At 48.1% G+C, this 24,317-nt stretch overlaps 1 protein-coding gene across 1 annotated transcript; it reads left to right on the plus strand.

Moving 5' to 3' along the window:
- Positions 1-6,445: 6,445 nt before the first annotated feature.
- On the plus strand, positions 6,446-19,803 carry GRP (gastrin releasing peptide). Its single transcript, XM_055416831.1, has 3 exons — positions 6,446-6,675; positions 13,791-14,018; positions 19,539-19,803. Exons 1-3 carry the CDS (start codon positions 6,537-6,539, stop codon positions 19,574-19,576), a joined length of 405 nt encoding a protein of 134 aa, XP_055272806.1. The 5' UTR covers positions 6,446-6,536; the 3' UTR covers positions 19,577-19,803.
- The last annotated feature ends 4,514 nt before the right edge of the window (positions 19,804-24,317 follow it).

A 24,317-nucleotide genomic window follows, 5' to 3' on the forward strand; every position in this document is an offset into this window, starting at 1 on the left:
CAATGCCATTTGTAGCAACCTGGACGGACCCAGAGATTATCCTTCAAAGTGAATAAGGCGGACACAGAGAGACAAACATACCCTAGCACATACATCACAGACGAAATCTACAAAAAAAAGTGATAAAGGAACTTACTTACAAAACAGAAATAGACTCACAGACAGAGAGAGCAAACTTATGTTTACCAAGGGGAAAGGTGGGGATGGGGAGAGAGATAAAGTTCGAATTTGGGACTAACAGATACACACGACCATATAAAAAATAGATTACAACAAAGACCCACTGTACAGCACAGGGAGCTGTCAATATGCGTCTGTCTGTTCGGTATCTGTCTATATCTACATAAATATATAACCGAATCACTTTGCTGTACACCCGAAACTCTGTCAATCAACCACGCGTCAATGAAAAAACACACATGAAACAATACAGGGGACCCTGGAGGATGTTCAGATCAGGGGGGTGGGGGAGGAGGAGCAGGCCCGGCATCTGAGGAGGTGCTGCCAACACAGAGGCCAGCCAGTGATGAGAAGGACGCGGCGGGCCCAATGGGGTTGAAACATGAGGAGAGTCAGGAGGACTGGGCAGCAGAAGAGGCCCCCTCGGTCCACAGGTGCGGGCACACTGGAGAGGCGTGTGTGAATGCACCCCAAGGACGAGTTTCCCGACATCAGCCGTCTCCAAAGAGGAGTGAGTTCTCCAGCACTGGAGACGTTCAGGTGCAAGGAGCAGCAGGGGAGGCAGTCGCTAAGGAGGAGACGCCAGGTTAGGGCGGACCCTCAGCTGGGCGGGATTCTCCCCGCAGCGGGGACATTGCAACGTCTGCGAACCTTTTGGTTGTCACCCTAAGACACGTCACCAGCATCTAGTGCGCAGAGGCCAGGGGTGCTGCCAACCACCCCCTAGGGCCCGGGACAGCTCCCCACAACAAAGAATCATCCACCCCAAATCCGAACAGCACTGAGGTTGAGAAACCCTGGAGTAGATAAGCTAGAAGGCTGGAGTCTAGGGTAATTGTCCCTGCGATCTGTCCAGGAGCTCAGAAGACCATGGCAGGTAATCAGTGAACTACCAGAAAGAACTGGAATTAAAGGAAGATTTCAAAGCCAGAAGTTCAAGTAGACATCAGAAATATACTTGCAGTTTCAGACATTGTGGGCTCCATTTTGGGACTCTGGCTGTCCCAGCTGTAGCCAAAACTAGGAGCCTGTTATTTTCCAAAAAAGCAAGTTTATATGTCCGCACCACCTCTGCCTACTTCCACATGCAAGATGGCAGGCCAGGTGGTGGGCACCAGCTGAAACAAGCAGACGGGAGACTATGAGGTTGCACCAAGGCCTCTAAAAATGATCTCCGACATCTCTTCCAAATTATTTTAATATACATTTTATACCTCCTGGGTGATGAAATTTATTGACCCACAAAAAACCCCTATAACCTCAAAGAAACTCATCTTTGCCGGATTTATCACACTCAGAGCTTGAAAATCAGATGGCTCTGACATTGACTCTTGACTTTGCCAATTACCATCGGATCACTGGGCAAGTGTTTTGCTGGAAGATTTACTTCTTTTTTTAAAAATGTTTATTATTTATTATCGGCTGTGCTGGGTCTTCATTACAGCCTGGGCTTTGTTTCTCCCTTGATTAGCAGGGGGCCACACTCCAGCTCCGGTAAGCTTCCCCTTTGTGGAGCTCAGGCTCCAGGGAACAGGGGCCCCAGCAGTTACAGCACATGGGCTCACCAGCTGTGACTCCCGGGCTCCAGAGCGCTGGCTCAGCAGCCGCGGCGTACAGGCCCAGCCATCCCACCGTGTGCAGGATCCTCCCAGACCGGGGACCGAACCTGTGTCTCCTGCACTGGCAGATGGACACCTCACCACTGAGCCACCAGGGAAGTCCTTACTTTCATTTTAGGGTTAAGGTATTCATTAACAAAAGAAAACTTTCATTACACACAAATAAGCGATTTCAACTCTTAACAGATTATTTAACTTAATTTCAATACACAGTCATTATGAAGAAAAGAAAAAGAAAGAGCAGAGGGAAGTAACTGTACACATCACCAAACTGGGCCGACCTAGGTCCAGACCTGAACAGCACTGCAAAATCCCTCCTCAACAGCAATCTGGAGTCACAACCTGGAAAGGGTCCTGGGTGGTGCATCCACCCCACAGGTGAGGCTTCAAATAGCAGTTTTGGGGGCTCCTGCTTATGATCCCAGTCCTCAAACTGATATCATCATCTGTTTGTACGCAAAATTGCAGCTCTGGTTTTACTTCAACTTTTACGAGGCTGTTTGTGTCACCCTGTTAGTCATAAGATGTCTTAGACCCTGGAGGGTGGGCCAGACCTCCAGGGGCTCCCTTTCTTATCTAACATGCCACCTGCTTTGCTGTGCTTGAAGGCAGGTACAGAATCCGGACAGTGTCCAGGCAGGTTGGAAGTGGGTCAGAGGTCTGCTCTCCTGCTTCTGAAGCCTGAACAAGATTTCCTCCATTTTAATTTCAACTAAGAGCAAGTTACTTAACCCTCCTGGGCCTCAGTTTCCGCGGTGTGTTAGTCTCTCAGTCGTGTCTGACTCTTTGTGATCCCACAGACTGTTATCCACCAGGCTCCTCTGTCCCCGGGATCCTCCAGGCAAGAATACTGCTGGAGTGGGTTGCCGTCTCCTTCTCCAGGGGATCTTCCTGACCCAGGGATCGAACCAGGCCTCCCACATTGCAGGCAGACTCTCCACCGAGTGAGCCACCAGGGAAGCCATTCGTCTATAAAAGAGGACAAATAACATCCATGTCACAGGACAGCCGTGAGGACTGCACAGCCACCCATGTACAACACCTGGGACACCCCCGATGCTCACTGAGTGGCAGCTGTCATTCATATGATCAGTTCCTCGGGGGCTCAACAGAACACATGGCATTGGGTTAGGCAATTAGCGAGGAAATTACACCATCTCAACACTCACATCTAAGATAAAAAGTAGCTTGTCCTAATTATAGTTCTTCATTATTACTAATTAAAACAGAGAAGCAGCTGCCAGTCAATAGAGACACATGACCTCACTTGATCCTCCTAACACCCTAGGGAGGGAGATGTTGCCAAATCAATGGAGAAACCGGGATGCAGATGCTCAGTCACTGGCCTGGGTCACACAGTAGGTCCTCAGTGGCAGAGGAAGAACTGGAATGCATGTGCGTACAGGACACAAGGGCCTCCCTGCCAGCCCCTCCACCAGTTGCTTTCGCAGGCTGCTTCCTTGGCTTTGGGCTGGACCTGGGGCTCGTGGGGCATCTTACTGCAGCAAGACCTGCCCTAAAAGCCTTCCTAGACACCAAGGTATAAATGACCAGTGACAGCAAAACTAGCCCCTAAACCTTGAACAGAGACACTCCCCCTCAAACCTAGACTCTCCTTAGGACAAAGTTGAGATGCGTGAGCTATCTTCCATATTTCAAAAAGCCATTCATTTACCCCGATGAAGCTGCAAAGATAAACTAAGAGGCAATGTTTCACTGATGTAAGCTAGAATGACATCGACTCTCCAAGGTAATACTGGTGACTTCAACCTGATTAGAAACTGTGATGGACAGACAGTTCCTATGTCTTTGATGAGTGAAAATGAGATTGAAACAATATGGCTTGTTTCACAGGTTAAAAAAAAAAACAAACCCATCAAAACCTGAACTCATGGAAGAGAATAATAATAATAATAATAATAAATGCCCTTAGTGAAGTCTGGGAGTCACTGAGCTAAAAAGAAACAGCAGAAGTCGTGAACTATCAGGCAGAAGCCTGTGCCTGAGCATCCGGGGAGGAGGGCCGTTGTGTGTGAGACGTCAGGGTGCCTGCCTGCGCACACCTTCTGTTTAGGAACACTTTCCTGAGCAGAGCCCTGTGGAGTGAGCACTGCCATGTCTCTCACTGGTGTCCTGACCCTGATAAGAGCGCATCGGACGTGTGTGTGCTTAGTCACTCAGTCGTGTCTGACTCTGTGCGACCCCATGGACTGTAGCCCACCAGACTCCTCAGTCCGTGGGACTCTCCAGGCAAGAACACTGGAGTGGGTTGCCATGACCTGGGGATTGAACTGCATCTCCTATGTCTTCTGACTGCAGGTGGATTCTTTACCTGCTGAGCCATCGAGGAAGCTCCAGACATTGTAGACTCCCTCATCTTTAAGTTGTTGGGCAATCTAGAATCCATGTACTGTAACTGGGTCAAAATAACGAGCTGCGTCCATCACATTTCTCTCTCGGAAATCAGGAGCTGGGAAGCAGAGATGGAGGCAGTTTCCAGTAGAGCTGGAGGCCAGGAGCCCAGGAGCCCAGCCCACCTGCACATACATGCAAAACAAATGCCACTGAAATACCATGGCTGTTGGATACATCGATCTTTTGTGGAATCAGCTACAGGGTTAAGATCCATTTAGAAAGATTAGATGAAATGTTCCCGAGTTCAATGAAGGAATACCCTAATTTGTGCCACAATGATAAGAGGGTACAATGCCCCACTGAGCCAAAGCAAGTGACATATCTAAACCGGAGACTGGCTGCAGAAAGCCTGTAGACCAGGGGTTTAGAGCAAAAGCTGAAATGAAGAGAGGAGCCCAGGTGCCTCTTGGCCTGTAACAGACCTAAGAAAGAATGGGCTGCCTGAATTAGCTCTTTCTGTAGAACTGTTCTCACATTTTGTTATATTTACAGTTGCTTTCCCTTGGTCTCATAGTGGGAAAAACTTTATTAAAAGATTCTAAAATAACCTTGACTAAACTAAGGGGAAAGGATATTTTTCTGTAGCTTAATCTGGAGAAAGTTTTACTGCCCCTCCGAAGGCACGGGGTTGCAGGAGGCATTTAGACGCGAGCATTTCTTAGGCTAGCTGTTCATTCATCAGATAGTTGCTGCGCACCATTGGGTCCAGGCACTGTGCAGGCCCACAGGGGAATAAGACCGCATCCTTGTGTTCATGCAAGCTCACCGCCAAGTGGGAGGCAGTGAACCTACAAATGGTCATCTGATGGTGGAACATTTGTTGCCTAATAAGCAGAGCCTGGAACCTAGAGGGATGGAGTCGAAGCCGATGTGGGCTTTTCCCCCTTAATTTTCACTTGGGGGCATTCCCTCAGGATCCTGTTACTCTATTGCCAGGCTAATAATAGTGCTCTTGAAATTAGTGCTTGTTTTAACCTTCTAGCCAGACACATGCATGGAAATACTCTTCAAGGCTCAAGAACACTCAGTCGTGGGAGATGCCCATGTCACCACCTGAGACTGGCTCAGGCGCTTTGGGCCACCAGACAGAGAAGAACGTTCGATTTCAACTTCATTGGTATCAACAGCCAGCATTGACACGGAACACCAGCAGGGACCCACCGGCGAGTGACTCACCAGCACTTGGTGAGGGAGAGGCACGCAGGAGCGCAGCAACACTCCCCCAGCTCTGGCAGCCGAGCCGTGGGCAACTGCATCCTGCCCGCTGCCAGTCACCGCTGCACGGCTACGGCGCCCACCCGCTTTGTATCCATGGCATTGAGCCGGTGGCCCTTCCTCATCCCCGAGAACAGAAGGAGCAGGACAAAGATGCCCAGCTCTAGAGAGTGTGTAAACAGCAGTTAAAGGACAGTTTGAGCCGTCTGGTAGGCGCAGCCTAGGGAAAACCGGCATAAAAGCTTCATCCATTACACGGACGCTGATGAAGGGAACCAGGAGGGTAGTAAAACTTGCTAGTTCCCATCACGTCGTTACATGTCTTTCCCGCTCCAGCTTCCCTTGCACCTCATGGGCAGGGACGGAAAACCCAGGTGGGGTGAGGGTATTTGCTGGAGGTGGCGAAGCGGCGGGGGTTAGGGGAGCTCTGCAGGAGGGAGGCAAAGGTCTGGAGGTTCGTGAACTGGGCTGGGACGCGAAGAGGGAGGTTGTCCCCGGAGCGGAAAGGTCTGAGAATCACAAGTGCTTTGCAATTCGGGCTCCAATCCCCTCCAGCAAAGCCCGGCCTAAAAACACCCATCCTCCGTGCTCAGCCCTCTCTACAACCCTCGCTCCGCCGCGCCCCTCGCCCCTGGGGTCAGGCGGCCGCGTCCTTGCTCCCCCTTGCTGGATCCGAAGGCAGCTGGCCGGGAGGCGCCCTCGCCGGGCTGGGAAAGGAGAGGTTCACTAAATTGTGTCGGAGCGACGGCGTCGAGGGTGGAAAGGAGCCCAGTGCGGGGAGGCGGGCGGGTCTACGCGGGAAAGAGAGAGGCGCGCGGAGTAGCCCCGGCCTTTTCACCGCTGGGCGGGAAGACGGATGGTGTTCGGAGGCCGCGGTCCCAGCGCCCCGGCTCTCGCCACAGGGAGACGTCAGAGCGCTCGGGGCCGCGGCGGGGCCTCCCCCACCCCGCCCGCCCGGGCTCGCATATAAAGCCCCGGCGCGGCGGGGGCCGGAGCAGAGGCGGCGGCGGCGGCGCTCCGAGCTCCGGTCCTGGGCGCGCCTCCGCGGGCACAACGCGCTCTCGGCTCAGCCTCGCCGCGGCGCTCCGGGCGCTTCCCGCCGGGGCCATGCGCGTCCGCGAGGTCCCGCTCGTCCTGCTGGCGCTGGTCCTCGGCCTGGCGCCGCGGGGGTCGGCCGCCCCGGTGACGGCTGGCAGAGCCTCCGCGCTGGCCAAGATGTACACGCGCGGCAACCACTGGGCGGTCGGTGAGTGTCCCGCGCGCTCGGGTCCCGGCGGGGCCCGCCCGCCGCCGGCGCGCGTCTCCGCTCTCCCGGCGGTCCGGCGGCTCGGCCTTGGGGGGCTGGGTTTGCTCCGGCCTTTCGACCCAAACGCCCACCCTGCCCTCCGGCACCCAGGGAGGCCGGCCGTCCTTCCCGCTGTCTTCCCTCCTCCCCAAGACACCCACCCAGCACGCGGCGCTCCCAAATCCCAGAGATAACCCTCCGTGGGCATCTCGCTGAACCACCCTTGATCCACCTAATCACAACCCTGCCTGGCACGGTTCTCTCCCCGAACAACTTCGGGTATCCGGGTCCCCAGGGCGTCCCGGAGCGGCTGCGCCTTTGCGCCTCACAAAGCCACAGGTGTGGGCCTGGGGCGCGGCGCCCACCCGGCCTTTCAGATCCGTTCAGCGCTTGAATCCCTCCTCGGTTTGGGGCCCGCCTGAATTTCCTCAGTCTTTCTTTTCTTTTTTTGCCTTGAAGCGATTTTCTTTTCTCTGCTCTTTTCCCTCTTTCCATGCAGCAGGCTCCGCGCTCGGGGACTCGCCCGGTCTCCACGCGGATCCCGTGTCTCTGTCCCCAGAGGCCTGATTTCCTCCGCCTCTCTCGCCCTCTAACCTCGCTCCTTCCCCTGCCCCTCCGCCTGTAAGTCCCGCTCTCCTGGCTTGGAGGTGGGCTGGTCCGCGGCGGGCTGGACGCCGGGCCGCGGAGCGCGCACTCGCTGCCCTCCCGGGCCGCCCGGAGCGACCCCGCCGCTTCGACATCAACCGGGAGCCCTCTGCCGCGCGGAGCAGAGGCGAAGCGTTCGGCTTCCTCGGACACCTCCCCTCCACCCCACAGCCAGCTACAAGAACCCAGCATTTCCCCGGAAGCCAGTCGATGTCTAGAGAGATGTCAGGCGGCGTGTGTGTTTCACGATTTCCTTAGTCATCTACTTAGGAGAGGCGGGAGGGTGTGTTGGAAAGATACCTGCTAATTCAACTCTTAGAGGCGTTACAGCATCTCTGTGTGAAGACTAGGATGCTTTTATGGGGGGTGTGAAGTTAGAACTTCAGGTGCTCAGATCCTGTGTCTTGTGTGGGTTCCCGCAGAGAAGTGGAGAGCTCTGGGTAGCAAAAGCGTAGTTTTCATGACTACTTAAGGAATCATTTGCCAAGTCCTCAACCCCAGACGGGAAGGTATCTGTCATCTTTGAGGGACAGCGAAGCCCAGGAGCCGGGTATCGAAAGGCAAGATTGGGATGAGTGAAAAGCCCTGCACACCCAGGGAGAAGGACACTTGGAAGGTATTAAAGAAGCCAAACCTAGAATTGATCCTGAAACAGCTGGGTGTGTTTGGGGGTTCTGAAGAGCTCTGGTTCCACAGGCCCTTTATGTCTTAGTGCAGAAAAGAATTCAAAGAGATAGATAAGAAGTGATTTATTTTAAAAGGATGCTTGTGAGGTTGACAAGTTGGCCGGTGAGAAATGCTGCACCCTAAGACCTTACTGGGCTATGGTTTCATGATCAAAGGAAAAACAGAGAGGGGGAGAAAAACTTCTTTGCTTTGAGTAGACAGTCATGCTTCCGCCATCAGCTCCTCCTCCAGGTTGGGCAGAGGAGTTCTGTGGTCCCTATGTGGTCAAACTAGGTCTACAAACTGTTGTTTTTCTGTGTGTCCAGAGAGCATGTCCTAGGGACCATTAACTTACTGAGCTCGCTGGCAGGATGTGGGTCTCATGCCACCATTGTTGTATTGTTTAGGGACATGTCTCATACTTCTGTTGCATGGTTTTCTTGTAAGCAAGCCTGTTTGGTTTTGTCATTAAGCAAACCTTCTCTCTTGAGTAATCGTGAACTTACAAAGGGGTCTCCCATATTTTTCCTACTTACAGTCCCCTAGTGGGGTTAACTATTTAATTACCTATTTTGCCCCTTTACTCTGTCCCTATCAATACTTAAAAAGGGCTCCTGGGAGTTTAGATCAAGTGGTCATTGCCTAGTCTGGCCAGCAGCCAATGGGCTGAGAAGGTGGAAACCTCCAGATTTCTAGCCTCTTTTTGCTCATACATGTTTTTGTACTAAAAAGGCTCATCGTTAGGTAACCCTTGAAGGCCAAAAGCAGGACAAGAGAGCTAGCGGGAAAGCTAGAATTAAGTTGTTTCTTTTTAAAGGTGAATTTTGGGGACTTCCCTAGTGGTCCAGTGGTGAAGACTCCGTGCTCTCAACTTAGGGGTCCTGGGTTCGATCCCTAGTCAGGGAGCTAGATCCCACATGTCGTAACTAAGACCCGGTACAGCCAAATAAATAAAAAAGTTAATTAAAAATAAAAATGTCCTTCTGTTTTTTATTGGAGTATAGTTGCTTTACAAAGCTGTCTTAGTTTCTGCTGTACAACAAAGTGAGTCAGCCGTAAAGATACATTTATCCCCTTCCTTTTGGATTTCCTTCCCGTTCAGGTCACCGCGGTGCCTTAAGTAGAGCTCTGTGTGCTTCACAGCACGTTCTCATTAGTTATCTGTTTGTACACACTCTCAACAGTGTTATGTGTCCATCCCAAGCTCTCAGCTCCTCCCACCTTCTTGCCCTCCTGGTATGCATATATTCGTTCCCATCTCCCAAGTGTACTGACCAGAGGCACCCCAAATCGTCTTGTTCTCTTATGTGTTCATAAGCACGCTCATTTTCCTTTTTCAGAGTTGTGCAGAGTTGATGAAGGGAAGGAGGGAGGTGACGTAGAGTTGCATTTGAGTTGAAAGTGACTCAACTTTTTCTGCAGTGGCGAAGAAGTTTGCTTTGGGTGAACGTGCCCTCTATTGGCCTGTGAGCAATCACAAGCATGGTTTTAAACTGGGCTTTCCGTTCTAAGTGAATGCCTGTCCTCCTCAATCACTGAAGACATGCAGTTTGATTTTAATTAAAGCAAACGAAAGCCACATATCGCTGGCCATGAAGAAGCTGTCAGCACAAATTTGCAGGTTTGTTAAGTGATTTGCTTCTTCCAGCTGAGAGGAACGTGATGTGGCCGTGGAAAAGAAGTTAACAGACTGAAAACTTAACCAGTTCTTACCTGGCTTGATGTTCATGGAAATGTCTTGTGTGTGATGAAAACACAGGTCAGCACTAATACTGGGACCTCTCCCCTGTGTGCCCTTGAAGTGTTTCTGGTTGTGGTTCTGACTCTGATGTGAAGTGTGCCGTGGAGGGTGAAATTCCGGATGCTGGTGCTCAGTTGCAGAATGGTTGACATAACTGTGCTGTACCAGTCACTGTGAAACACAGCTGAAGTATCACTTCCCCCCCAAAAGAAGAAAGAAAAACCAGCTCTTATACTCAACATTTTCTGTCTTAATAGATATTGTCTGAAGTTAGGATAATCTTCAAGTTTGTAGTTCAAGAAAATTTTATTCTTTTGCAAACCTGCCATTGTAGTGATATTTTCAAGTGATAAAAAAGGACAAAACCCACCCCCACCCCCAGTGAGGGTTTATTTTTTCTGGCGCCTGTCTTTTGTCTGTGCTGAGAGCTCCATTGATGTGATATGGACATGTAACAAATGATGATGGGAGAAGAGATGGGAGTGGGCATATCATCCGCGTTGTCATGGAGACAATTTTTGGTTGATGGTCGCTAGCTAAGTAGTGCATTAGGACCCAGGGGATGTGTGCTTCCCTGCGATGTTATAGGTGGTGCACTTCCCTTAGAAAAGGAAAAAGGTCTGTGGTCTAGGGAAGGAAGTCTGAATACCCACCCACCAAAATGGCAAATATTGAAATTCAGTACAGGGTCCCCATAGCTATATGTAGCTATGTGCTAGGCCCCGTCATGTCTGACTCTTTGCAACCCCATGAACTGTAGCCTGCCAGGCTCCTCTGTCCAGGGGATTTCCCGCCAAGATATTGAAGTGGGTTGCCATTTCCTCCTCCTCTGGCCCAGGGATCGAACCTGAATCTCCTGTGTCTCCTGCATCAGAAGGTGGATTCTTTACCACTGAGCCACCCAGGAAGCCCCCAAGGTCCCAAGAGTCTATGTTAAATCACCCGCAGAATGGAGGCCTACTTTAGCCTTCTATTTTAGAAAAGTCACAAAATTATTCAAGCATGACAAAAATGAAGTCCTTCTTTCTAAAAACATCTCCACTGTCCCTCCGCTTTACTGCCAAGAATGCCTTTCTCATTTCCAGCATCCTAACTAGATGAAAAAGGTCCGTCTAGTCAAGGCTATGGTTTTTCCTGTGGTCATGTATGGATGTGAGAGTTGGACTGTGAAGAAAGCTGATCACCGAAGAATTGATGCTTTTGAACTGTGGTGCTGGAGAAGACTCTTGAGAGTCCCTTGGACTGCAAGGAGATCCAACCAGTCCATCCTAAAGGAGATCAGTCCTGGGTGTTCATTGGAAGGACTGATGCTAAAGCTGAAGCTCCAGTACTTTGGCCCCCTCATGCGACGAGTTGACTCACTGGAAAAGACTCTGATGCTGGGAGGGATTGGGGGCAGGAGGAGAAGGGGACGACAGAGAATGAGATGGCTGGATGGCATCACCAACTCAATGGACATGAGTTTGAGTGAACTCCGGGAGTTGGTGATGGACAGGGAGACCTGGCGTGCTGTGATTCATGGGGTCGCAGAGAGTCAGACACGACTGAGCGACTGAAGTGAACTAGATGACAGGCAATGACCAAGAACACGAGCAACTGAAGTCATTCTTGGGAGCATCGGATTCTAATCCTGCTTTCCCATTATCATGATTCGATTTCCTCCATAGTAATAAAGCCAAGTGACTTGCTGCTTCCTGGGAAGTTGTGCAACATAATCATTTTGATGGCTAAAGGCAAGGTTATTTAGTGCATGTCCGGACACCAAGTTCACCAAGCAGATAAGTGGGGAGCCAGCCTTTCAGGATTCCAATCCTTCAGCTGGGACGGTGTCCTCAATCGAGTCTTAAAATTGTGTGAAGTGTCAGGGCCTAAGCGACTTGGCAGAACTCACATTGCAATGCAGAAAACCTCATTTTCAGGCTTCTCAGTGCGCAGAGTCAGTTTTTCTGAGCCACAAAATGAGTCATGACATAGTGATATGTGATCGCCATTCCTTTTGATGACATTCGAAAGCCTTTTGTAAACCTCATCCTTATTTCCAAGCCCCAGGATGACTTCTAACTGCCTTATGTTCTTAGGACGTTCAAAGACACTTGAAAAGCAGTCTAACACTGCAGAGTCTGGACTGCGAGCTGATTTGAATCTCAGAATCTTCACTTGCATGTGTGCGACCTTTGGCAAGTCTCATTTTCATCAGATTGATTGGGGTGTGGGTCATATGAAACAGTCGCATTTAAACATCCGGTGGACTGTAAATCACACCCACAAGCAATAAAGTCATGGTCTGGGCTTCTCTCTAGGTACACAGAGCTGTTAGGAAGGAGCCTCCTTCCATTTCAAGTGGTCTCAGGGTCTATCAATACCTTTTTCACAGTCTTTGCATACATCTAATGCCAGTCAACACTAAAGCCACAAAGAGCTCTTTCCTTGTGAACTTTAAATCAAATGCACCATAGTTTTATTAATGTGAGAAATTAACTGTTCTAAAACTCAGTTACGCAGACTTCCCTGGTGACTCAGTGGGAAAGAATCCACCTGACCCAGGTGATCCCTGGGTCAGAAAGATCCCCTGGAGAAGGAAACGGCAACCCAGTATCCTTGCCTGGGAAATCCTGTGGACTAGGAGCCTGGCGGGCTGCAGTCCATGGGGTTGCAGAAGAGTTGCACACGACTTAGCAATTGAACAACAACAAAATCCAATTACAGAGAAATGAGGAAAATCAACTGCAGAAAGTAAATAAGGTAACATTAGTATATTTAAGCCATGGGCTAAAGTGTTAGGAATGCAGTCGTTAAATTTCACACCCCTTCTGATCCTATGGCTATCCCCATTTGCGTACATGAATTTTTGTGTTTTTACTGGTTTGGCCTCCTGCATAGCAACTTTTATTTGTTTTTATGGCAAATGCTCGTCTCTGGAGCTACTGATAGACTTTTGTGACCATTTTAACCTCCAAGAGAAAAATCCTGCATCTCAGTGGCTGAAGCGCATTGGCCAGAACTTGTCTTCAATTTATTTTTCATTACCAACTGTAATTTCTAGGTGCAATTTTAGGTTCAGTCTCAGCTAAAATTCTAAGAAAGTTTAAATGAAAAATTCCTTTGGTACAGATAAGAGGAAAGCAACACCTTTTTAATCATACAAAGAAGAGCATGGAGACTTTTCAGGAGAAATTCAAAATTGACTGGGGAAGATGTTCAAATGCCATCCTTTAGCTGGGAATAGAATTCTACGCACACAGAACTGGTGATAGAATTTTCTATATGGAAGGTTCCTTCGATGTCATGTGACCCAACACGTTCATTTTATGGTTGATAACATTGAAGGCTGGGGGTGCAAAATGACTTGAGAGAGGTTACCTGGCTAGTGAGCAGAGGGACAAGACCCAGGGCTCCTGAGTTGTGGTTCTGAATTCTGTCCCTTCATTAGGGATTTTGAGCTGGGAGCAAAATCTGTCAGTTGTTTACAAACTAACTCCTCCTACTAATAAAGTGCAATTTGTATCACATTTAGGAGGAAGAAGCACAAAAACAGTTGGTGCCTTTTTAATTTCTCGTTCATTCATTCCCCTGGGTTAAATTAACGGCATGCGGCCTTTGGTTTAGTTGATTTTTTTCTTTTTTGGAACCAGAGTATGTGCTTATTTTATTTTTTATGAATGTGGCATTGAACATCCTTTTTTAAAATTGGGGTGTAATTGACATCCAATGTTTTGTAAGTTACAGATGTACAGATAGTGATTCATAATTTTAAAGGTTACACTTCATTTCTAGTTATTATAAAATATTGGCTGTGTATGGTTTCTGCTTTTGCTGCTGCTGCTGGGATTCTCTAGGCAAGAACACTGGAGTGGGTTGCCATTTCCTTCTCCAATGCATGCATGCATGCTAAGTCACTTCAATCATGTCCAACTCTGTGTGACCCCATAGACGGCAGCCCACCAGGCTCCTCCGACCACGGTATTCTCCAGGCAAGAACACTGGTGTGTGGTGCCATTTCCTTCTCCATTCTGCTTTTGAACAGGACACTTAATGGGAAAAAAGAGTGCGGCAGAGTCCCCACAACTTCATGAGGAGGAGAGCCTGAAGGAACAGCTGAGGGAGTCCATCCAGTGGGAAGAAGCGACAAGGAACTTGCTAAACCTCCTACAAGCAAAGGCGACCAAAGGCCACCAGCCGCCTCTAAGGGAGCCCCTGAGCATTCACCAGCCTACCTGGGCTTTGGAGGATGCCAGCACCTTCAAACACGCAGGTTCGAGACTCAAGGGTATACTGGGGAGGTGGAGGTCGGGAGAGGTGGGCTGGGGTGGGGGTGGAAGGCACATGGCGAAGTTGGAAGGAGGGGAAGTTTTTTTCCAGGGAAGAACAAAGCTGCTCTTCACAGCGGCTCCTGCAGGCGGACGTTGTACAACACTCAGAGGATGCATGGCCAGTCCCCACGCTAGCTTTTCTTTTCGACGTCATCAATTATCTTTCCTCCTAAGACATCGAACTCCTGCTTAGGAGTTTTGTTAGCAATTGTGCATTGGTAGGGTTTTTTAATCTACCACACCCTTCCCCAATATTTTGATCGTGAGGCCATAGATTATTTGAGTTGATCCCTGTGGAACAATAGACATGTCTGTTCGTGTGTATGTATTTTAAAGGTTCATTTATCTGGCTGAGCTGGGTCTGAGCCGCAGCACACGGGACCTTTGGTCTTCATGTCAGATCTCTTTAGCTGCGGTGTGCAGGATCTCTAGGTGTGCCACGTGAACCTTCAGCCTCAGCAGGTGGGATCTAGTTCCCTGACCAGGGATCGAACCCTCATCCCATGAGTCTGAAGACGGATTCTTAACCCCTGGGCCACTAAGGAAGTCCCAATATATGTTTATTCTTTGATGAACACTAGTGGAAGAGCCTTTTACAAGAGAGCATTCTCGTTTGCTACTTCTGATGCAAGCTAGGACCCTTCATATTTGTTCCAGTTTGGGTTTCATCTGAATATTTTAAAACTTGGTGAAAATATCTTAGCTCAACTAATCCATTCTGTATGTGACTTTACAGAGGACAGAGGAAACTATTTATACCAGATTGGCACTGTTAGGTACAAAGACAGTAAAGAAGATGAAAGAGAAAATAAAATTTATAGGAAGAAAGCAGGGCAACTGAAAATGAGATGTCTTGTTAACTTTTAAGAAGTTTCCCTGAAATTTATGACAAAGGGCAAAAGTAATCTTTGAAATCCTCCAAATAATAATAGCCAAACTAATACAACATTGTAAATAAACTATACTCTAATAAAAGATTAATTAAAACGAACAATAACTACTAGTGTTAGTAAGTATTTTCCGTAATCCAAGTTTTGGGTGAAAGAGCTTACCTCTACCCATTTCGTCGAGTGGATGCTCACAGCAATCTTAGCAGGAAGTTTCGGGAAGATTCTCTTCCTCTCTCCATTTTAAAAGTGAGGAAGCTCGGAGGCCAGTCATGTAGCCTTTCACGGGAAAAGCCGGTGGGGTCTGCCTTGGACAGTCCGCCACCGTTCAAGGTGGGGGATGGTCCCCGCTGATCCTAGAGGTGAAGGGTGCGGGAGGCAGTGGCAGTCTTCCCTCTTGCTGCTTCTGGGGAAAATAGCATTGTGCTTCCCTCGCAGACCTTCGGAAGCTCTCAGGGTGGTCGCCTCTGACTGGCGGCCCCTTAACAGAGGCTCCGGGCTGGTGTGGCCAGGCCTTGGCTGCTGTCTCACAACCTTTCTGTGTCACTTTATTGTGGTTTCTCTGTGCTGAATACAAACAATAAAAGCTTATTTGTGGCATTAAGCACCTAGAGAGAAAGTCTCCTCTAGCCCTTATTCAGAAAGAAAATCTGGATTACATCAACTGATACAGAAATAAGTACCAACTTTGTGCAGAACCCCGAGGGACACCGGTGTTATTTAAGCTCCCATGTCTGCTAAGGAATTGCATGGCTCTGAGGGTTCTGGGGATTTGTGATTGACTTCTTGGGCCCTGGCTGACCTGGGCTATTCTTGATCAAGTGCTTTGCTGGACTTCCCGTGGGTGGATATCCAATAGCAGGGCCTTCTCCTTGGTCAGAAATAGCACACGTGGAAATGGACTTTTGCCCTCACAGAGCACTCACAGAATGCCACCTCTCCACACCCTGGCTTCCCAGGGGTCTTAGTGGTAAAGAACCCACCTGCCAATGCAGGAGACCCAAGACTCAGGTTTGATCCCTGGGTCAGGAAGACCCCCTGGAGAAGGAAATGACAGCCTGCTGCAGTATTCTTGCCTGGGAAATCCCATGGACAGAGGAACCTGGAGGCCTACAATCCACGGGGTCGCACGCAGTCGGACATGGCCGAGCACACGTACACACACAGCACATCCTATCGTGTTATTAATCCACAGTGCTTCACTGTGACCCAAGCAACATCATCTGCTTGAGTTGCTTTATTCCCCCAAACCTAGCTCTGCATGACTCTGGAATGTTTTGAAAAGTGCATCTCCTCCCTCAAGGATCAAAGTTTTTCTGCCATCTTCAGAAGGACATTCTGTAAACTTCAAAAGCAATTGCAAAAGATTAGCTCCAAGAAGGTCTTTGCGCGGCAGTACTATAGGATGGATTGGGTGGGCAGTTACAGAGAGAGTCTGTTTTAGGGGGACGGTATTTATCTGTTTAAGGGGACGGTATTTATCTGTTTAAGGGGACGGTATTTATCTGTATGCAGTGTGAGCTGAGAAAGTCATCTGTTTCTAACCAGGCCCTGCTTTTCTATTACATCTCTTTATGCTCTGTTCTGTTCCTCTTTTTACAGTTTCAGAAAGCCCATCTCATTTAATTCCACCTCAGATTGAATAACTAGCTATTGCACACACTGGTCCCATTCTTTAGGACATATTTCCCAACAGCATGAAAGACAAATTCAACAGTTAGTCTTTGCAGAGACCAAAACAGTTGATCACTTCTCTTGCTTTAGAAACTCCACCTCAGTGAAAGTATGTTGATATGAAAATTGAAAACATCCTACAATTATCTTTCACAGAGGCAGTACCAAGAGAATCATTCTATTAGAAATGCTTATATCTCTCAGTGTTAGAAGTTTAATAATTCAGCCAAGCATTATCAGGATTAACTGCAGGACTTTTCTTAAAATTAAAAACTATCCACATGCTCCCCTTTCCCATTTTAGTGATAAAGCATCAAGTCCTGTTGCCAAACCTCCCAGACCTGGAGTTAAAACTGAGCATCGTCCTATGTTTTGTGACAAAGATATTTACTTGATTCAGGAAAAGATTTGTCTAAATGCACACTGAACCTAGACTAGTATATCATGACCAACAGGATCCAGAACTTTATTAGCAATTATGGCCAATAGTTTTTTAAGGTTAAACCTGTATCTTTTAACTCTACCATTCTCACAAAAGTTAATGGAATTTTCCCCCTATGGTTTCTATAACATGAAACAGTGTTCAGCTCAGCTCCAGGGTCCAATCCATAATCCTGGAGGTGGCTGTGGTTTATCCTGAGTTTCAGTGAAGGTTGAGGCTGGTCTTTGGGTTCCTTTTGTAATCTGGACCCAGCTCATTTTTTTTTCTTCTTTTTCAGCCTAGCATTTTTTCTTTTATTTGGTTGACATGGGGAAAGGGACCTGGAGAATGCATGGCAAGGGGTGTTATGGAAAGAAAGTAAACATACAAATTTGCCCTCAATTTAAATTTTTTTTCTTTTAGAGTTAGTACTATTTTAATTTAGTTTGGCCTCACCATGAACTATGCAGGACTTTAGTTCCTGGACCAGGGATGGAACTTGTACTCACTGCATTGCAAATGCAGAGTCCTAACCACTAGACTACCAAGGAAGTCCCTGCCCTCACCTTTAAGGGACTGCTCTGACTGTTCCATCAGATCAGCAAAGGGAATAACTTTATTTATTAACATGTGAAATGCTCTAAAGATAGCTCCAGATATCGTAAAAACAACATACAATTGAGAATATTAAAAAGCTTCCGATTACCCTGACCGTTTATATGAAGGAGCAGAGTGAAGCCAGTCCCCACCTCAAATACAGTTCCTTCCTTCCCCTAACCATGGACCCTCTCCTGCCTTCAGGCCCTCGATTTTCTTAGGTTACACAATTTGTCTTTTTATTGTCACTTTACTTCCATTCTCTTGAGCCAAGCTCTCAGATTCAGTATTCTGAGCAGGGGACTTCATGCGGCTTGACCTTGTCCGGCCCCTTGTGTGAGCAGTGGCTCATGTCACAAATGTATGGCAGCATCTGCAGGCAGGCTGCTGCTGCTGCTAAGTCACTTCAGTCGTGTCCGACTCTGTGTGACCCCATAGACGGAAGCCCACCAGGCTCCCCCTTCCCTGGGATTGTCCAGTCAAGAACACTGGAGTGGGTTGCCATTTCCTTCTCCATCAGGCAGGCTGGTGACCCTTAATAGTGTGACCTGGCCTCCTGGAGAAAAGCAAAGCTAATTGGCCTGTGTGGGAATTGAACCCAAGGCCTGGTTTCATTATCACCTGGTCAAAACAACCGAGCCACTGAGCAGGTAATAACTGACCTGAGAATCTCAGTAATCCCTTTATTAGGAACAAATGGCTGGTCTGGATGCTGGGGAAGCAGAATTGCCGGAGAATCTTGGAAGGTATAATAAGCTCTCGTCTGGATGAAAAGTGTTTTCTCATCTCAGTGGATAAAGGGTGCTGTATGGGAACAAAGCGTGTGGTTCAAAACCAAAGCTACTCATCCTTTCTTCAGTCTGAGTTAATTTGAACAGAAGCCACAACAAGCCAACCACAAGCGATGTAGACTTGGCAGAAACCCACATTAGCTCCTCTTCCCAAGTTGCCCACACGACTGCCATTTACAGTCATGGGTTTGTAACGTGTAACTGTGTAATTCATGAGCTAGCTTGTGGAATGAGGCTTAGAGAGAAGCACAGTGGCAATTAAGATTCCACATTCCCTAGCAGTTCCCCCACCCAGCTGCTACTTGAGTAGCAAATTCCTGGAAATAATACATTTACATTTCCAGTGTTAGTCAAACTATACCTGTGTAAATGCACTTATCTGTGAGACAGAAACAGAGTGACAAAGAGATCGGACTCGTGGTTGCCAAGGGTGGGAGGGGGTGGGGGACGGATGAATGGTGAGTTTGGGATTCGCAGGGGCAAACTGTTCCACACGGAGCAGGTGAACACCGGGTTCTGCTGTACAGCACAGGGAGCTGTATTCAATGTCCTGTGATAAACTGTGACGGAAAAGAACAGGAGAGCAGAATGCATATATATGTGTAACGGAATCACTTTGCTGGAGTGCGGAAATTCACACGTGATAAATCAATTACGTTTCAATAAGATACATTCTTAAGAAAAGTTTTCTTAAAACTTTGTGAATACACAGAAAACTTTGTGAAAATATATATATGACTACATCTGTGTAGTCACATGAGGACATAAAATAAGCTAATATAACAAAAAGACTTGACAATAAAGTGGCTCCCCAAAAAGAGGAAATTAACTTCCCTCTCGGGGGACAGCTGTGGTTCTAAGTATTAACGTGCTCAGAGTCACCTGGAGGTCTTGTGAGAGCACAGATCACTGGGTCCCATTCCCAGTATTTCCAGTTCAGTAGGTCTGGGGTAGACCCACGAATCTGCCTTTCTACCAAGCTCCCAAGTGATTATTGGGAATGGATTTGCTTCCTAGCATTAGACTTCGGCAGCACTAACTACATCTGCTTAACTCTTTCTAATACTTTTTAACTTGGACCCTTCACTGCAGGTTCTCAGCACGAAGGAAGGAACCCCCAGCTGAACTGACAATGGCAATAGCCGCCTCCCTCAAAGAAGCAAAACAAAACCCCTGAGAAACTGCGTTCTGTGGGCATCAGTTCTACTGGATCATCAACAAATTTCCTTTGTGCAAAATACTTAACTGTTCTTGTACCTTTCAACTTTGACTAAAGGCATGATTTTCAAGCAGCATCTTCTGGTTTGAACTTGTTTGCTGTGAAAAATTGTCCATAAAGAGTCTTCTAATCAATGTTCTTTACATCTAGGCTGTCTATTAGATTCCAGTCCCCAACCTGTTACCAGTCACAATAAAAGCTTAAACATATTGTCCAAAGGGCAGGTAGTTCTCTTATTTCAGTTCCAGATAAGAGGCAGTGATTAGCACTGAGATTAACAAACAGCTTGGGACTTCCCAGTGGTTAAGCCTCGACACTCCCATGCAGGGGGTGCGCGTTCGATCCCCGGTTGGGGAACTAAGACCCGTGTACTGCAGGGTGCAAACACACCACACACACCCCACCCCCCCGCCCAGGAAACAACAGCAAAAAAGAACAAACAGCTTGATAATAAACTTGTGTGCTTATGGATGAAGGCGGGCTGAATTCTTAGCTTTCCCATCTGAAAGCCACTTACCGAATCCTTTATAGATGCCACTACTAGAAGCTCAGACTTGCTTTATTACCAGCGGATGGGCTAGGTTGAACATAGAGGCTGGCCTTCTTTATCACATAATAATTCCCATTTTTGCAGTCCTTACGAGGTATTTTGTCGATGTTACTGATATTCTCCTCCTAAGAGTTTCATAAGCTGAGATGACCCTTCTCACTTAACAGCCAAGGAAACAGAGAGTCAGGTCAGCTGACTTGCCCAAGGCCACACGCTCAAGGCAACCGGGATTCAAACTTCTATAGTCATCACATATTCTGTAGCATTTCACAGTGTTTCTATTACCTCATTTTGAGACCCTCTGCCAGGATATTTAAGCCTAGCAGGCAGCGCCATTTCTTCAATATTCCACCGCCAGTCTGGGAGAGGTAGTCCCCACAGCCAGACTGTCAGCTCCACAGCAGGGGGAGAAGGCGGGCTCCCGAGAGCCCCTTGATTCTCGGAGAACGCGGCCTGGCAGTTCACAACGCCCAGTTCCATTTTTATCATGGCATTCACACATTAACAGGTTTTAAAGCTTCTAGCCATATGTTTAGATTTCTTTCATTTGGAGAAATCACATTTGAAACGGTGGAGAGATTTATCTTGACTTTGCTTTGATTATCAAAGAACCACATAAGATGTGCTGTGTTGTAATTCTTTTAAAACTACATTGGCTCCCAGCTTATCCAGGGCCAGCGGACCTCTTCCTCTTCTTGGGATGTCCTAGGCCCCTTTTCTCAAGAACTCAGTCCTGGGCTGAGCCCACCATCGTTGCCAGGCAGCCATGATAGGGAGAAGCGCTGTCACCAGCATTTACCCTCCAGGGGGCTCCCTGGTGGCTCAGCTGGTAAAGAATCTGCCTGCAATTCAGGAGACCTGGGTTCAGTCCCTGGGTTGGGAAGATCCCCTGGAGGAGAGCATGGCAACCCACTCCAGTATTCACGCCTGGAGAATCCCATGGACAGAGGAGCCTGGCATACTACAGTCCATAGGGTTGCAAAGTTGGACACGACTGAAGCAATTTAGCACGCGCACACACAGGACACTCATAAAGATGGGAACAACCTTTCCAGACCCAGGGGACATTTCTCTAGGGGTGGCATTTCAGGTCGGAAGAGAGAGGCAATGCTTCTGGAATAACCCCACCTAGATGTCTCTTGTTTGGTTGTTTCATGAGAGCAGATATGATCCTTTGTTTGGGTTGCAATTATTTTTTCCTCACATGTCCTGACCTAGACACGGGAATTGCTCACTCAAATCTCCTGACACTCGCAAGCTCCCCTCGATCAAGTCTTGGCTCGTCCATCAGTGAATAGATAAAGACGATGTGGTGCATCAATACAATGGACTATTACCTAACCCTAGAAAGGATGAAACACTGCCAGTTGAAGCAATATGGATGGGCCCTAGAGATGATCATATTAAGTGAAGTAAGTCAGAAAGAGACACATATCGCTTATATGTGAAATCTTTAAAGACGGTACAAATGAACTTGTTTATAAAGCAGAAACAGATTCACAGGCATAGAAAACATAGTTATGGTTACCACAGGGGAAAGGTCGGGGAGTGATACATTAGAAGTTTGGGATTAACATATACACACTATTACATATAAAATAATCAACAAGGACCCATAGCACAGGGAAGTCTACTCAATACTCTGTGATAACCTACATGGAAAAAGAATCTGAGAAAGAACAGATGGATATATACGTGTAATGGAGTCACTGGGCTGCACACCTGAAACCAAACAACACTGTAACCCAACTAGAGTCCAACAAAAAATAAAAATTAGAAAAGATCAGAATCCCTTTAGTGAAAAGATAATAACTTTCCCTACACGGAGAGCTTTCCTGAACCCTTGTTTTGCAAGTGGAATCCTATCACCTATCTGTGAGCGCCTATTGGGCCAGGGAAATCTCAGCTGCAGGGAACAGCATCCACCTTGAGTTGCTTAAGGAGGAAAGGAAAGCTCTATGAGCAGACAGTGAGTGGGGAAGCCCGGAGCTCAAGGCTGAACTTGCACGTTCAGGGCTCAAAGCCACGTCTCCGACAGGTCGATGGGACAGTTGCCCCTGCAGCCTTCGACAGAACCACGGAGTCGACCCTGTCTGCCACTCCCTGTGCCCACAGCACGGGGCCACCAACTCTCTTCCGCCCTTCGCTTGCTTCTGAATCCAGAGTTTCGAGGTCCGTGTCTGATTGGCAGAACCTAGATCACATGCCTGAAACTGGCGGTGAGGGAAGCTGGGAAATGTAGTTACAAAGGTTGTGCTTCGGGAATCTGGGACAAACGTTGTGGGACCTAAACATGGGTCCTTGCCATCTGCCTCTGCAAGGATGAAGTTCACCGGCCACTGCAGTCGTTGACCTTCAACACACCCTGACGGGAGGGAAGGGAGATCAGGAGGGAGGCACTCTGGGCTCTGGGAAGACTGGCAGGACAGGGCTAGGTAGTTATTGACAGATATTTCCAGGAGATGATTTTATGAACTCGGTTTCTTGCTCATACTTAGAAAAGCACTAAAATCATTAACGGACACATCGGCTCCTCGTGACCAGCGGCCACCTTCTCATGACCAGCGGCCACCTTCTGCCAAAATGTGTGCTTGATTGTCCTTAACTCCCTTCCCCAGAACCACAAATACTCCAGGCTTCCTCCTACCCCTTCGGAGCAGCTCCTAGAGCTATCTGAGCTCTGTCTTCTGCGATAGAGTCCCTATTTTGCCCCAAATAAAGCTTAACTCACAACTCTAATGTTACCCCCCCCCCCTTTTTTTTTCCCCAGTCAGTAGACCCTATCAGAGAAGGCAGAGTGTTCAAAAGTTGCAGTCAGGCTTCCCTGATGGTCCAAGGGTTAAGACTCTGCACTTCCACTGCAGGGGGCACGGATTCAATCCCTGATTGCTAAGTTCCACGTGCCATGGGGTGCAGCCCAAGGGGCTGGGGGTGGGGAAAGGAAAATACACAAATAATAAGAAATAAAAGATATGGTCAGCCTCAGGTTACAGATGTCCCCTGCCCCTTGCGGTTCTCAAAAAAGAGTTTCCTCTTTGATTTCTGCCCGTTCCTATTCTAGAGCACGATTCAGCCCCAGCCTGGGACTCGGGGGAAGGAAGAGGCTTCTGATCGTTCCCAGCACCACGCAGGCTGGGTGTCTGTGTGCCCACAGCATGGAAAGAGGGCGACTTTTAAGAGGCGACAGTATTTAGGCCTCCTTGCAGCAAAGCAGGATAATTAAGAAGAAGAATCCAAAAGGGAAGAAAGCAGTAATTGCCTTCAAATTTGTTCTTTTAAAACCACAGTAATTTTTTTTCCTATGTGCCACAGGGCGGGTTGCTGTGGGTAATTCAGCAGTCTTCGCTGACGATCAGAGGCTCAGCAACTCTCTAAGCAGACACTCCAAGCCGTGCAGTACGATTTCCAGCCCCACAACACCCACCTCTCCACTCCTGGGGAATTTGGTCACCACAGAGCTTTTTAACGTAGCTCGGATGCGTAGGGAGTAATCTAAGCAAAAGGTGGGGTTGACATAATTCATTTCCTCAACCACAGGCTGCCTTCATCAGAGATTATGAGATAGCCCTTCAAGGGAAACCCACAATGAAAAGCTATCGCTATTCCCAAAGCAGAAAGACCATGTGAGTAATGCTACAATGGGTGTGAAAACACAGGTGTCTCTTGGAGATGCAGATTTCATTTCCTCTGGGTTCCCACAAGTGGCATTGCTGGTAGTTCTAACCATAGCCCGGCTTCTCTGTGCCCTGTGATCAGACTCATTAAACTAAGTACTGAATAATGAATTAATGAGTCCGTGTGCCTCTAGACAGAAAAGAGACTGTGTCAGACCTCTGGGAATGACCGCTGTGCCCATTAGGATTTCTTTGGCTGTTAGTAACAGAAAACCCTCAACTCACATTGGCATCAAAGATCCGATTTATTATCTCATATACTAGAACTCCAGAGGGAGGTAGGATTCAAGGTTGCTGCTGCTGCTGCTGCTGAGTCGCTTCAGTCGTGCCCGACTCTGTGCGACCCCGTGGACTGCAGCCTACCAGGCTCCTCCATCCTTGGGATAAGTTCCGTTTAATTCAGTGACTCATCGATACCCTCAAGGATA

This window comes from Moschus berezovskii, chromosome 28, assembly GCF_049115385.1.
Source record: "Moschus berezovskii isolate FMDL1 chromosome 28, NW_MosBer_1.0, whole genome shotgun sequence".
Lineage (NCBI taxonomy): Eukaryota > Metazoa > Chordata > Mammalia > Artiodactyla > Moschidae > Moschus > Moschus berezovskii.

What these genes read in the sequence shown, in the direction of transcription:
- GRP (XM_055416831.1), top strand. Translation starts at nt 6,537, where the DNA reads ATGCGCGTCCGCGAGGTCCCGCTCGTCCTGCTGGCGCTGGTCCTCGGC. An exon ending in CGGCAACCACTGGGCGGTCG is followed by an intron (nt 6,676 to 13,790) that starts GTGAGTGTCCCG and finishes GCTTTTGAACAG; the next exon opens with GACACTTAATGGGAAAAAAG. An exon ending in CAGCACCTTCAAACACGCAG is followed by an intron (nt 14,019 to 19,538) that starts GTTCGAGACTCA and finishes CCTTCACTGCAG; the next exon opens with GTTCTCAGCACGAAGGAAGG.